Source organism: Mobula hypostoma, chromosome 1, assembly GCF_963921235.1.
Source record: "Mobula hypostoma chromosome 1, sMobHyp1.1, whole genome shotgun sequence".
Lineage (NCBI taxonomy): Eukaryota > Metazoa > Chordata > Chondrichthyes > Myliobatiformes > Myliobatidae > Mobula > Mobula hypostoma.
This window is the reverse complement of record NC_086097.1, coordinates 82,872,185-82,888,233: the sequence shown is the minus strand read 5'-3', so window position 1 is coordinate 82,888,233 and position 16,049 is coordinate 82,872,185. Positions and strand designations below refer to the sequence as shown.

Here is a 16,049-nt window from a genome sequence, read left to right as displayed (position 1 = left end):
ATGTTTGGTTCTTGAACCTCACCACAGAATCAAGCTTGAATAAAGCTTAATTTGCAGGATGGTGAGGATGGTGCAAAAAGTCAGTGAAATGTAATAGGCATGTTCAAAAAATGAATAGTTCCTGCTGCATTATCCATCTAGCAGCTTTGCAGACACACTTTCAATTCAGGTACATTCCCTGCATTCTCAGCATTGCACTCTTATGAATTGAATACAGCACATACCCTCATAGCAGATTAAGAGCATAGGATATAGGAGCAGGAAATTGGGTCATCCAATTTTCCTCTCAGCTCCAGTCTCCTGCCTTCTCCCTATTTCCCTTCGTGCCCTGACCAATCAAGAATCTATCAGCTTCAGCTTTAAATATACATGAAGACTTAGCCTCCACAGCTGCCTGTGGCAAAGAATTCCATAGATTCACCACTCTCTAGCTAAAGAAATTCTTCCTCATCTCCATTCTAAAAGGACGCCCCTGTATTCTGAGGCTGTGTCATCTGGTCTTACTCTCCCACCACAGGAAGCCTCCTCTCCATATCCACTCTATCAAGACCTTTCACCATTCGATAGGTTTTAGGTCACCCATCATTCTTCTGAATTCTAGTGAGTACAGTCCCAGAGTCATCCAATGTTCTTCTTGTGACAAGCTATTCAACCCCGGAATTATTTTTGTGAACCTCCTTTGAACCCTCTCCAGTTTCATCACATCCTTTCTAAGATAAGGGGCCGCAAACTGCTCATAGTACTCTGAGTGAGGCCTCACCAGTGCTTTATAAATTCTCAGATACCCTGCATGGCAGCAAACAAAAAAGTCACTAATTTTTTTTGGATGCCGGATTTTTGTTTTGCTTCTATTTTAGAATTGTTTTAATACCTATTGAAATACTTATTTCAAAGTGGGTGATAAGCATAATAATCTGACAGGTAAAGGGTTAGAAACAAGAATTTGAGGGCACCTACAATGCACTTGGATCAGGGCAACATGTAAATATAATCTAGAGCACAAATCAGCCTGCGTTTTAAAAAAAATGCCATTCTGTAATCCACGTGCTCACTGTATATTTTACTGCAGACAGCAGTCTCTCAGTTAAATGTGTTTGCTACCATGATAACCATCAATGCATATCAACAAATTATTTTCTAATGCGTCAAAAGTGGATGATGAATTCACCATAAGTACAGAATACAAAAGTCTACTCTAATGTGTTAGCTTATGACTACCAAACATATAAGCCTTCTGCATGCAGATTTTATTTCCATTCAGCAATAAACAAACATCACTTTATTTCATTCAGCTTTAAAAGATCTAATCTTGGAAGCCGACCCACTGTGCATCAAAAAAAGGAAAGCAAGCTTAAAAGCCATGATAATGTCCTCCTCATCCTCACCTCTTCAGAAGCATGATGTTTGCGGGCCAACATCATCTTGCCCAAGTCAATACAGGACACAAAATTTCTGTTTCTGGCATCAATTTCTGCTCTGATTCCTTGATGGTACTTCATCAGTAGCTCCACAGAACAGACATCACTGTCATTAAACATAACATTTAATTTAGCTAGAAGTATTGCCAAAGTGATAGATAATTGACTAATGGTGTATATCCCAAGGTTAACTGTGAAATGAAGATTGGGAAATTATCTTTTAACAAAAAGACCAGAAATATATTGGGCCAGAAAAGTTTTCATGTATTCAGTGATTTTAAATGACAGATTTTCTGGGTGAAGTATATCCATAAACATGCAAGTCTTGGCTGTACATGATGCTAATGTCAACTGCACCGTATTTTTGCGTGCATACGAGGCTCACAAAAACATAAGCCATTCAAATCCAAACAACGAGTGCTGAGGCCTGCTTTTGCATTGATTTAAGAGGTCTCAACTTACTCGTATGTGGTGTGGTAGGCATCTGTTGTTTTGCTGTCAACAACTGTCCTCAATGCCACTTTCAACAATGAGCAATTAGCCTATTAACTGCTATGTCCTTGAACTGTGGGAGAAAAGCAGGGCACCCACAGGAAACCGGTTTCCTCCCTCAGTCCAAAGACATACAAGTTAGTAGGTTAATTCGTCCTTGTATAGTGTCCTGTGATTAGGCTATGGTTAAATAGGGGGTTTGCTGGGCTGCACAGCTCATTGGGCTGGAAGGGCCTATTCCCTGCTTCATTTCTAAATAAATAAATAAATAAAATAAATAAATACAGATGCTGATGGCAACTCCAACTAATGTATTACCACATCAGATTTGTTTTGAATTTTGAGTATTATTTTTGTAACTCTGAGTCCTTACATTCACACTATTCCAATTCCATACTTACTGAATTGAATTGACTTTATTTCTTACATCCTTCACATACATGAGGAGTAAAAATATTTATGTTAACTCTCCATCTAAACGTGCAATGTGCAATCATAGTAATTTATAATAACTTATGATAAGTAGAACAGTCAATGCAATTTAGAGTACACTCATATCAACGTGAATTCATCAGTCTGATGGCCTGGTGGAAGAAGCTGTCCTGGAGCCTGTTAGTCCTGGCTTTTATGCTGCAGTACCATTTCCTGGATGGGAGCAACTGGAATAGATTCTGGTTGGGATGGCTTGGGTCCCCAGTGATCCTACGGGTCCTTTTTACACACCTGTCCTTGTAAATGTCCTGAACCATGGGTAGTTCACATCTACAGATGCGCTGGGCTGTCCGCACCACTCTCTGCAGAGTCCTGCGATTAAGGGAGGTACAGTTCCCATACCAGGCAGTGATGCAGCCAGTCAGGATGCTCTCAATTGTGCCCCTGTAGAAAGTTCTTAGGATTTAGGGGCCCATACCGAACTTCCTCAATTGTCTGAGGTGAAAGAGGCGTTGTGCCTTTTTCACCACACAGCTGGTGTGTACAGACCACGAGGTCCTCGGTGTTGTGGATGCCGAGAAACTTGAAGCTGTTTACCCTCTCAACCCCAGATCCATTGATGTCAATAGTGGTTAGCCCATCTTCATTCCTCCTGTAATCCACAACCAGCTCCTTTGTTTTTGCGACATTGAGGGAGAGGTTGTTTTCTTGACTTTTTCTATTATTTTGTATTGCATTGTTCTGCTGCCACAAAAACAACAAATTTCACAACATATGCTGGTGATATTAAAACTGGTTCTGATTCCTTTTACCCAGCCTGAGAGGAGAAATGAACAACTTGTTCACATTGTTCTGTTGCTAAACATCTCTCATCAATGCTTTTGGGACTGATGAAGCAAGAGTGATCTGTTAAATCAATTGCAATCTTCTGAAAATAATATTTCTGAATAGTCAAGACATACAGTAATGGCCATTTTGAGGTGTGAGATTACATAGCTAAGTGTCTGTATAATACATGTATCCCAAGCACGAACAGTTGAGCTGAAGTGAGGGTGGGGGAGTGGCGGAGAGTGGCATTGCTAATCAGGGATGGTATCACAGCTGCAGAAAGGGAGGATGCGGTGGAGGGATTGTCTACTGAGTCGGTGTGGGTGGATGTCAGAAACAGGAAGGGAGCAATCATTCTATTGAGGGTATTCGGTAGACCTCCCAGTAGCAACAGAGACACTGAAGAACAGATTGGGAGGCAGATTCTGGAAAAATGCAAATATAACACTGTTGTTGTCGTGGATGACTTCAACTTCCCTAATATTGATTGGCACCTCCTTGGTGCTAAAGGATTAGATGGGGCGGAATTTGTTAGCTGTGTCCAAGAAGGACTCCTGACACAATTTGCAGACATGCTGAATAGAGAGGACATACTGGATCTCAGAATCAGATTCAGGTTTATTATCACCGGGATGTGTCATGAAATTTGTTCACTTAGCAGCAGCAGTTCAATGCAATACATAATATAGAAGAAAGAAAAATAATAATAAATAAATAAATAAATCCTGATTCACTGACAAGAGATGTGGAATAGCTTGCCAAGATGAAGAATTAAGTTTACATAAGGTTTAGGAAGCAAGAATCGGACAGGGCTCGTGAAAGTTACAATGTAGCTCGGAAGAAGCTGAAGAATGGACTTAGGAGAGCTAGAAAGGGGCATGAGAAGGCCTTGGTGAGTAGGATCAAAGAACAGGAAGATGGCTAGAGAGAGGGTAGGATCAATCAGAGATAAAAGAGGAAACATGTGCTTGGAGTCAGAGGAAGTAGGGGAGGTCCTTAATGAATACTTTATGAATACTACTGCAAAACCGGTTGATATGCTAAAACATGTTGCTATTCATAAAGAGGAAGTGCTGGATCTTTTATAAAACATTAGGATAGATAAATCCCCAGGGTCAGACAGGAAGTACACCAGGTTACTACGGGAAGTGAGGGAAGAGATTGCTGACGCTTTGGTGATGATCTCTGTGTCCTCATTGGCCAAAGCAGTAGGACCCAATAATTGGAGGGTGGCAAATGTTATTCCTTTGTTTAAGAGCGGGAGTAAGGATAACCCTGGGAATTACAAACTAGTGAGTCTCACTTCAGCTGGTGGACAAATTATTGAAGCAGATTCTTAGAGACAGGATTTATGAGCGTTTGGTGAAGCATAGTCAGATTAGGGATAAGCAGTATGGTTTTCTGAGGGGCAAGTCATGCCTCCCGAGCCTGATTGAATACTTTGAAGATGCGACAAAGCATATGGATTAAGGTAGAGCAGTGAATGTAATGTATTTGGATTTTAGGAGGGGTCTGTTAAGGTTCCCAGGGTAGGCTCATTCAGAAGGTCAAGAGGCATGGGATCCAGGGAAATGTGGCTGCACAGAGGCAGAATAGAAGGCAGAGTGTGGCTGGAGATGGAGCATGTTCTGCCGGGGTGGGGGGTGGTTCTGAAGTGGTCTGCAGGGAACTATTCTTGGACCCCTGCTCCTTGCGATTTAACTTGGATGAGGAAGGGTTAGGGTGGGTTAGTAGGTTTACTAATGACACCAGGGTTAGTGGATATGTGGATAATGTAGAAGTTTGTCGTAGGCTACAATGGAAGATTGACAGGATGCAGAGCTGGGCTGAGAATTGGCTATTGCAGTTCAACCCGGAGAAGTGTGAATCGGTTCTCTTTGGAAGGTCGAATTTGAAGGCCGAATACCAGGTTAATAAAATGATCCTTGGCAGTTTGGAATGACAGAGGGATCTTGGTGTGTTGGCCTTCATTCGTTAGGGGACTGACCTCAAGAGATGCTGCAGCTCTATACTTGGAATATAGTTCTGGTCACCTCAATATAGGAAGGACGTGGAAGCTTTAGAAAGAGTGCAGAGGAGATTTACCAGAATGCTGCCTGGATTAGTAAACATTTCTTGCATAGATAGGTTGAAAGAGCTGAGGATTTTCTCTTCAGGACGAGGGAGAATGAGAGGAAACTTGATAGAGGTGTGCAAGAAGATTAGAGGCATAGATCAAGTAAATAGCCAGAGACCTTTTCCCCAGGGTGGAAATAGAAAATACAAGGGAGTATAATTTTAAGGGTGATAGGAGGAAAGTTTAGGGGGGATGCCAGAGGTAATTTTTTTTTAAAAGCAGAGTTCACGGAAAGTACTGCCAGGAGTGGTGGTAGAGAGATACATTATGAGCATTTAAGAAACGCTTAGAGAACTGGTTCCATTTAAAACTGTCTGCCCTGTTTCCACAAGAAATGCAGTTTTTCATTTTAGTCACGTATGCACTGGACTGTAATACAACATGCCAGAAAACAGAAACAAACAACACTAGGGTATAAATTATTTGAAGCTAACAACAAATATTTTCAAAGCAAATATAGATAAAAATATCAACAACTTTGTTCTCACTTTTTGCCCTCGAAATCTCCATGAATATCTCTTCACGTGCACGTTTAATCTCCGGGCTAAATGTCTGTTGGCGCGGAATACACATTTTTCCTCAGTCTAGTAAATTAATTTTATGATCCAAAGCAGGGTGTGTCAGTTGGACTTTGATTTTAACAATAGATTTATCTAATCTACTCAATTCTTTGCATATAAATCAATTTCCTACCTCAGAAGGCTGCTTGCTGCAGTATAACCAAATCAGATAATATCATTTTAATCATTGAATAGCTTCAGACTGTATTTCAGGCCTACTTAATCATGTGTGGGATCTGACTCCGGTCCTCAGCCCTGGATTAATTTCTCATCCCTATGTGCCGTTAAGAAGATGGTGGTGTTGCTTGGGACTAGTGCAGATCTTCAGTTGAAGACATGCAACACTGATATTTACAGAAGGCAAATTACAGCTTCATGGTATGCTTAAATGACAGTAAAGATCTCACTTAGACATCGAACAGTACCGCACAGCACAAGCTCTTCTGCCCTTGATGTTGTGCCAATCTTTTAACCTATTCTAAGGTCAATCCAACTCTTTGTCCCTACACAGACCTCTATTTTTCTACCATCCATGCAAGTGACAGCCTCGGCATCGGTGAGAAAGAAATTTCAAAGTACCGTGGTTTTTCTTCCGTTTCGATCTGCCTTACAATACTTTCCATCCACGACATCAAATCCCGGACCATACTGAAAAAGCGGAACTTATCAGCGGTATCAATTAATTGGGTGCGCCGACCATCGCAAGCATCCAAAAGTGCCTTCCAGGCCTCAACCACCTCTTGCTCTTGTTTCTGGATTGCTGCAGCTTTGTCCCCTGCATAAGCTGCTTGCAAACGTCCTGCATCATCTTGGAACTGCTGAACCTATTAAAACAAAGGCCCATTTTATATTCAAGCCAAGATAATGTTAAGACATGATGTTTTGCCTACCCTGCTTTTTTTCCTAACTGTAACTGGACACCCAAGTTTAATCACATATGTTCTAAAGAGATGTTGTTTATGATCTTCCTCCTGTCCTTAAGGTATATAATAACTTTTCATTAAATGAAATCTATACTAATGACAACAAAATTACACCAGAGGGAGACTTAAGTGAGAGCCTATTGCTCACTCTGTAAGGCATCAATCAATTTCCAAATTGTAAGTTAATGGGGTTAGCAATGAAGCCAACTCAGAGCTAAAATTCCAGGATGTTTTCATTAAAGAATAGTATTCTGCTGGGTTTTTGATTCGCGCAGAGTCATCACAACAGAACACAAAATAAACCCTAATAAAAGTGTGTGTAAGTTGTCCTTTATGACTCAAAATATAAATATGCACTAAAAAAATTACCACCTGATGTACAAGGCTATATTTTATCACGATGTCCAGGAAAATAAGGAAGAGTAAACAAAAGAAAAAGCAAATTCAACCTGGTTTGTAATCAGACTACTAGACTAACGGAGTTGTTGACTTATAGCTATCAACCATTCTCAAATAGGCTATAACAGACCCAACTATGGTACCAAGCTTAGGGGAACAGGGCCTGTCTAGGCCTGTCACACTTACCATGAGTTACATCACAAATTACTTCAGAATGGTTTTATCAGATGAATGAAACTAATATCATTTTCACAAGGTCACTTTATTCCCATTTAACTGAACTTATGTGTTAATTTCTATCACAGTAACAATATGCAGTACCTGTATTCCCAGGGAATGAATGTCACGTTCAAATGCATTGTGCATCCTGTGGAAAGACTCTGCTGTGTTTGCATCACGGCCAAGCTCCTCTGGCAACTCCTTGTGCTTTTCCTGGATCAGGCTCAGGAGCTCTTTACCATCATAGAAATATTTGTGGAGTTCATAGGAGGCAGCCAGCAGCTGTGTCCTTGTGTCTATCAATTCCAGCAGATCAGCCCATGCTTCATTCAGGTTGTCCTTCCATTCTGCAATGTCAGCTGCCTCTGAATGACCCGAATCAATAAGGTCATCAATCAGATTATTCACACTGTCCACTCTCTCCTGACCAATTGACCCTGTTTTCCGGGCAAACTCGCGGAACCTTTCCCTCAGCATCTGGAAGTGAAAAGTAGATCAAGGTGAGCCAGCAGATGTTTTATTACTAAATAAAACCTGGTTCTCTTTAACATCTCGGACCTGGATTCTTCACGGGTTCTGAAAATACTGCCGTGGTTTTATGACCAGAATCAGCAGTCATCACTTTAACTGATCACTTCATTAACTTTCTTTAACCAACTGGAGTTTATATCACAAATTTATGAGACTGATTTTTTAAAATGTTGTTATGGGATAACGTTATTAGAAGTAAAGGTTGTGCCATTTCAGTATAAAACTTTTTCTTTTTCTCTTGCTTCACTAACATGTTTAATTTTTGTTTTATATATTGCTTGTTCTGATATCAGCTTGGGTGCACCCGATATCCATAAAAGGAAATAAAATAAAATAGAACTTCTCTCAGTAAATTGACAGCAGGCTCAAAAAACTTATAGACAGCTTGAAAGGTTACAGTTTGATATACTTTATTAAGGTGTCTTTATTGATGCTGTCAATGAATTAAGAAATACTCACCGTAACTTGATCAAAGTCTTGTCCTAGTTCCTGTGAAGATGCTGCTAGATCCCTTTCTGCAATCCATTGCTCCAGGTCCGTTACCTCACGGTTCAACTGGAAGAGATTGTGCATATCCTCCAATTTTTTGTTACGCTCACTTGCTAGATCTCTGAGTCCTGCATACAGCTTGTCCACCTGCCCCTGACGCCTAATGATCTGTTCACTGTAAGTGAATCAAACTATCAATTATTATTGATTCCAAAAGTATTTTGTGGTTTATTTCATATTGATAAAATAAAGATGCTTCATTTGGTATGTCAACAAGAACATTCAAAAACTTCTATAGATGTACCATGGAGAGTAATCTGACATCACTGTCTGTTATGCGGGGTGGGTGGGGGCTACTGCACAGGACCGAAAGAAGCTGCAGAGGGTTGTAAATTTAGTCGGCTCCATCTTAGGTACTAGCCTACAAAGTACCCAGGACATCTTCAAGGAGCTGTGTCTCAGAAAGGCAACATCCATTATTAAGGACCTCCAGCACTTAGGGCATGCCCTTTTCTCACTGTTACCATCAGGTAGGAGGTACAGAAACCTGAGGCAAACACTCAGTGTTTCAGGAATAGCTTATTCCCCTCTGCCATCCGATTCCTAAATGGACATTGAACCCGTGAACACTGCCTCACTTTTTAATATATATTATTTCTGTTTTTGCACAATTTTTAATCTGTTCAATATACATATACTGTAATTGATTGATTGATTTTTCTTCTATCTTATGTATTGCATTGAACTGCTGCTGCTAAGTTAACAAATTTCATGACACATGCTGGTGATCATAAACCTGGTTCTGATTCTGATTATCGTCTGGAAAATCCAGGTGAAGAAAAACTCCTGAGTATTGAGTAACAGAGTGCAATTAACTTTGAAGATAGTTTGAATCTAAGGACTTTAAAACTGGAATAGCAGCAATCAATTTGATCAATAAATTTTAATCATTGGCTCCTTAGCAATTGGTATGACAGAGCTAGTAGTCCTGTGGGGTGTGATTCTTTCTCTAAGTGAGGATATCTAGAAACACAAGAAGCATCTCCAAGTGAAAACAAATTTTAAAAATGTGCAGAGGGAATGAAAAAATGCGAAAGAACAGTACATCCCTCTGGAAAGGACAACCTAATGAAAGACCACATCCTTAAAAATTCAGCCATATCACACAAAAACACATCTTGGAAATAAAAACCCAAAATGGTGGAAATACTCAGCAGGTCAGGCATCATTAGTGGGAAGAGAAGCAACTAATGTTTCAGGTCAAAGCCCCCTCATCAGAACCGGGAAGATGTGAAAATAAGCTTCTTAAGCTCTGGGAAGTATGGAGGAGAGCGGGGGAGGTGCCTAGAGAGGGGTTGACCATGGGGATAAGCAGTAAACAAAGTTAACTGGTCAATGAATGAATGGGAGCAGTAAGAGAGTGAGAACATCAAATCAGAATCAGGTTAATTCTCTGACGTGTGTCATGAAATTTGTTGTTAAGTGGCAGCATACAGTGCAATACATTAAAAAATTACTTTAACACAACCAGCTATATAAAAATAATTAATAAGCAGTGCAAAAAGAGAGAAAAAAGTGAAGTCATATTCATGGGTTCGTGATCTGTTCAGAAATCTGATAGTGGAGAGGAAGAAGCTGTTCCTGAAACATTGAATGCGTGTCTTCGGGCTCCTGTACCTCCTCCCGGCAGCAATGAGAAGAGGACATGCCGTGGATGGCGGGAGTCCCTGATGAAGGATGCAACCTTCTTGAGGAATGTTCTCGATGGTGGGGAGGCTTGTTCCCATGGCTAAGTTTACAATCCTCTGCAGTTTTTCCCAGTCCTATACATACCAGATTGGTGATGCAACCAGTTAGCATGCTGATCCAACAAACAAGCTAAGCCAATATCTCGGAAGGACAACAGATGGCAGATATCAAGTTACCTGAATTTGTACAATTCAATATCAAGGCTGCAACATGTTCATATGGAAGATGAAGCGTTATTTTTCCAATCCTCATTTGGCCTCATTGTAACAATGCAGAAGACCACAAACTGGTAGTTCAGAGTGGCAGTGGGATGGAGAATGACAACAACAGGCAACAAGAAGCTCACTACCACTGCAGACTTAATGTAAGTGATCCACAAAGAGTTTACCAAATTTTCCTCCATTGTATAAGAGACCGCTTTGTGAAGATCGAATGCAGTGCATTACATTGGAAGAAGGCAGCTTCAACCTGGAAAATCTGTTTGGATCCTGGGATGGTGGAAAGGGAAGAGGTGAAAGGACAGGAGTTGCTTCACTTGCTGCTGCAAGAGAGATCTCACCAGAGTGGGGAACATAAGAGTTAACCAGAGTCACCAAGTGATAATCCATGTGAAATGCTGAAAGGGAAGGAGAGGAAGATATGTCTGGTAGTGGAATTTCTTTGAAAGTGGGAAAAATTATGCAGAATTACCTGTTGAATGTGATGGCTGGGAAGTGAAAGATGAGGACCAAGGGAGCTCTACCCTTATGTGTCCTGGTTGAGAGGGTGTGTATAAGAAAACAGACGCTGCTACAGAATGGTTGGAGCAAATGTGATGAAGACAATGGAACTGGAAGAATGGAATACAGTCCTACAGGAGGCAGGGTTGGGTGAAGAGTAGCTGAAGTAGCCATGAGAATCAGTCAGCTTGTAAGAAATGACAATACATAGCCTATCTCCTGAGACAGAGAGTGAGAGACCCAGAAAAGTTCAGGTTGATTATGTGAAGATGAGGGCTGGATGGAAATTGACCTCAAAAGTAATGAAATTGATAAGTGCTGCATCAGTAGAGGATGCAGCACCAATAAAAACATTAATGTACTGAAAAATGTGCTGAGGGTCAACTGTTCCCCAGATCCCTTAAAAAGGCAGGTGTAACTTGAGTCTGTAAGAATGTTTATAGCTATACTTTTGATGAGGAAGAAGTGAATGGTGAAGAAGTTGTACGAATAAGTTCAGTAGGCAACTTAGCACTTGATGGAGAAGACATCAACACGTTGGTAGAATTGGTTGGCATTCTGCTCCAGGAAGAAGTGGAGGGCCTCCTGCAATGGTGATGTAAAGGAATTGTATTTGGTAAAGATGACACTGTTGGAATCAGGCAACTGGAAATAGTCAAAATGGGGCTGGAATTCAAAGGTATCACAGATATAAGTGGGAAGGGACTGAAGCAGAGGGGAAAGCGTTGAGTCAATGTAGGCACAAATAAATTTGGTGGGGCAAGGACAAACTGAAACAATAGGAGAAGGGGAGTGATTCTGGTGGGGAGCTGTGCTGCATGCCACTCCAAATCCTCCTCTTCTACAACCCCTGATGAAGATATTTGTAGAATACTGAGGTAGACCATTAAAACAATTGTAGGGCTGTTAGGCTACATAACCTGTTGCTGAGATGCAGACTCACTGTGCTTGGGTACTACTCAGGGGTGGAGCGTCTTACAAAGAGTCCTTGATTTGAAACGTTCACTCTCTTTCTCCTTCCACAGATGCTGCCAGAACTGCTGAGCATCTCCGGCACCTGATTCTACTTTAACTTGAGCAAACACGGCAAATATAGAATGGAAGCAAGGGCAGACAAATGGGAGTTCATCACTGCTAAAAATAATACAGCTGGCTCAATGTACAAAACAGGATATTTTCATTCCTCTGTTTACACTTTGATAACCAGGTCACTACAGGATTTGTTCAGGTATTTTCGCTATGCAGTTAATGGCAGGCACAGTGGGGTAGATGGAAAAACAAATAAAACATGCCCTCAAGTCAACTGCATTCCCAACTCAAGGTCAATGATGTCATTAGCCCTCTGTTTGACCAGAATATCGTAACATTACTTTTGAGTACAAAATGTTAACTGTATGTATTTTGTTAAATTGAAGATAATGGGTCTTCATGTTTCTATTGGTTGGCTAAGTGTCCTTCAACAATGAAAATCAGATCCTATTATTTCTCTTGACTCGCTGGTGTCACCCACCCCCATTCACCTGAAGCCCACCCACACAGATTCCCCAGATTCAATTTACAGGCGTCTATCATCCCATTGCAATGTGTTCCTGCCTGGGGATCAAACACCTAATCCTATCCTCGCATAGCCTGTCACCTGATAATAGCTCTTTGCCCATCATCCACCCATCACTGCACAGACTCCAATCGCAGATCCTATCTCAACTACCCACTCTTCCAACCAGCGATTTCCAGCATTCGAAACTCAACCTTCACACTCACTCCAGTGGCTAACAAGCCTGGCCCTAGTCTTGGAGGAGTGTCCCATTTACCTTCATGCACCGTTCACTGTAAAACTAAAGATAACAACTTCCCTGTCATAAAGCTGATACCTTGAGCCTCAAGCTCACTGCCAAGTTTCTAGGGTGGAACTGCAAAGGTATGCATCAAAAAAAGTGTAACCCTGTCACAACACAGGTCTCACATTTTCCAAAAACAAGACAGTGGTTAACCAGGGTCTTTAATTTACATGTGGACTGCTGATGGATGATAACCATTCAAACTGAAACATGCAGAAAGGAGTTCCTTTTAAAAGTATAATTACTTTTCTCCCTGCCCCCCCCCCCATATTTCCTCATGAAACCCAGTTTTCATTCTACACCAACTACATGTTGGAAAATGTGATTCTTTGTGCTGGATCCAAGGAAAGTTACACTAATGTCCACCAGACAATTACTTTACTCCCTTCTGAGCATTTCTAGTCTACAAACATCAACAGTAAAACATCTAAATCACTTGCACAATTTTGGCATTAATAATCAAATATTTTGGTAGATCTTTGAAGATGTGGTAGACTTTTTAAGATTTAAGACCGTTACAGCATTGCTACTTACCCCTCTGGGTGGTCTTCAGCAAGAAGCTTCTGGGCCCTGTCAGCAAGCTCTTGAATAGTCTTTCCATAATCCAATACAGCCTGTTGCACAGTCATGTGTTTCTTCAACATTGAAGTTGCACTGGCTTCATCCTGGAGAAAAGATAAATAGTGGACATGCCTTAGACATTTCTATCTTGGATGAGCATGTTCAAAATGTTACATGTCAGTAGAAGATTTTTCAAGCTTCTCTGACTGGTGATTACTACAAGCTACCCTATCCAAAAGACGAGTTTAGTTGAGCTAAGTGAGGTTTAACGAGCACATCAAATATGGACACAGAAATAGCTGAAGAATGCAAGTTGATACTACAACACCATATGGGTATGAAAACCACATGGTTCCAGACTGGCCTGTTAGATGGAGTAGTTCATGGAAATGCAAAGTCAGGTTATTCATTCACCCAGCATTCAACAGCAATACTTATGAGGAGTCTGTAAGCAACAAGTTACATCCCAGCTGGTTCAAGTAAACAGCCAGGGCATAAAACAGGGTTTTTGCTGGAAAGATCTTTTTACACTACACTATGTTATCTAAATCTAATCATCCATTCCTCCACGTTATAACTTCAGCAAGTGTAACATTACTTTTAAATATATAACTATATTTAGATTTAGTGACTTTCCAAAAATAATATAATTTATGGTTTAAATATAATTATAGCTAGTTAAATCTTAAATGACATAATTTATACGAGATGCTGGATGTAATGCCCATTTTTAAAGATCAGGTTGGAAACCCTGTAAGAAAGATCAATCAAATCCGAGTCTTATGGCCACTCTTACCTGTGAGGGTTATTAGATCTATTTGCAACTTTCTCAGTAATCTTTATGAATTTTACTCAGATATTCACAGTGTTTTATTTGTTGGTGACTGTCAACCAATTGAGATATTTGGATGAAATGATGATAAGGAACTGATGAGTAAATTACTTGCCTACTTTCTTTAGTAAAACAAATCTATGTACTAATGGGAGACCCGAAAGTGTGTCCTAAAAACATCTTTCCAATCTATCTCTGTAACGCCAGTGCATATATAATATAAAACTAACCTGAGGGACCAGGGATAAAAGTTCATAGTAGATTTCGTATCAAAGTACATATATACAACCCCAAAAATTCTTTTTCTTGCAGGCATACACAGTAAACACACAGCAGTGAGGAGAGAGCATGACCTGGATGGTGGGGGTCGTAGATGATGGATGCTGCTTTCCTGTGACAGAACTCAGTGTAGATGTGCTCAATGGTGGGGAGGGTTTTACCCGTGACAGACAGGGCCATAACCACTACTTTTTGTAGGGTTTTCCATTCAAGGGTATTAGTGTTTCCATTCCAGGCTGTGATGCAACCAATCAATATACTCTCCACTACACATCTGTAGAAGTTTGTCCAAGGTTTAGATGGCATGCCGAATCTTCATAAGCTTCTGAGGAAGTAGAGGTGTTGCTATGCATTCTTCATTATTGCACTTACGTGTTGAAATGATAACACCAAGGAATTTAAAGTTGCTGACTCTCTCCACCTCTAATCTCCCAATGAGGACTCATGGACCTCCACTTTCCTCCTCCTGAAGTCAATAAGCAGCTCCTTATTCTTGCTGATATTGAGTAAGAGGTTTTTGTTGTGCTACCAGATTTTCAGTCTCTCTCCTATATGCTGATTTGTCGTCACCTTTGATTCAGTCAACGGTAGTAGTGTGGTCAGCAAACAAAAGGGGTGGTCTCCTTGTGGTGATTTACACCACTTTATGACCAGTGGAAGTTAAGTCATCCCTCCTGAGATCCTGAGGAGAGGGTTGCATGAGACCAATTCAAGAAAACACGATTCAGACAAAAATATTCTAAGAACCATAGTTTTCAACATTTCTGAAGATAAACCAGAAGCTTGTCTTTGTGTATTGTTGGGCCAACACTTGGGAAAAGAATTAGTAAAATAGGTTTCAACAACAGGAGCTAAGGTATTTGACCTCCCACTCCACCATTGAGCTCACTGTTGGGTCGAGTAGCAGAGCACTAATGTGATGATAGGGGCAAGCTTCACTTCACATCAGATTCCTCGTTTCTGGATATGGATATGGATATGCATATCTATGCCAAGCTGACTCATTCGAATGGAGTGGCCAGCACTGTGGAAAAGTCTAGGTAGGTGGTTGCATTTACTTAACTCAAAGTTTTCAATTATTTTCGGCATCTGTTCTGATTATATATACCTAATCCTTTTTATTTTTCTAAACGTACTAATCATTTAGAGATCAGCTATATCTATTTGCACTTTTCATAGAACATAGAAATCTACAGCACATTACAGGCCCTTTGGTCCACAATGTTGTGCTGACTGTGTAACCTACTCTAGAAATTGCCTAGAATTTCCCTACTGCATTGCCCTCTATTTTTCTAAGCTCAATGTACCTATCTAAGAGTCTCTTAAAGGACCCTATTGTATCCGCCTCTACCACTGTTGCTGGCAGTGCATTCCGCACCCCACCACTGTCCATGTGAAAAACTTACCTCCAACATCCCCCCATGTACTGACTTCCAAGCATCTTCAAACTATGCCCCCTATGGTAGCCATTTTCCAATAACTTTGTCCACCAGAAACGTTTTAAAACACTTTGAAATCCTTTGATATTGATGAGCCACCCAAATCCATCAGAGTGTCCTGATGATGGGCCTCAGAAATACGAAACCTTACTTTTGATATTATTTTTTTCATGGTATAGGAAGAGGCTGTTCATCCCCTCAGGTCTGTGCTGGCTCTCAGAGCAC

The 16,049-nt window shown here is 40.7% G+C and overlaps 1 protein-coding gene across 4 annotated transcripts in view; it reads right to left on the bottom strand.

The window, feature by feature from the left end:
* Window positions 1-16,049, bottom strand: part of LOC134348431 (spectrin beta chain, non-erythrocytic 1-like) — a 334,104-nt gene that overhangs the window by 67,102 nt on the left and 250,953 nt on the right. For all 4 annotated transcript variants that reach the window (XM_063051822.1, XM_063051803.1, XM_063051832.1 and 1 more), the window contains exons 24-28: window positions 13,248-13,378; window positions 8,378-8,582; window positions 7,490-7,864; window positions 6,426-6,670; window positions 1,386-1,524 (exon numbers count right to left, since the gene is read on the bottom strand). In XM_063051822.1, the coding sequence (XP_062907892.1) occupies window positions 1,386-1,524; window positions 6,426-6,670; window positions 7,490-7,864; window positions 8,378-8,582; window positions 13,248-13,378 (1,095 nt within the window). The remainder of the gene's footprint in view (window positions 1-1,385; window positions 1,525-6,425; window positions 6,671-7,489; window positions 7,865-8,377; window positions 8,583-13,247; window positions 13,379-16,049) is intronic.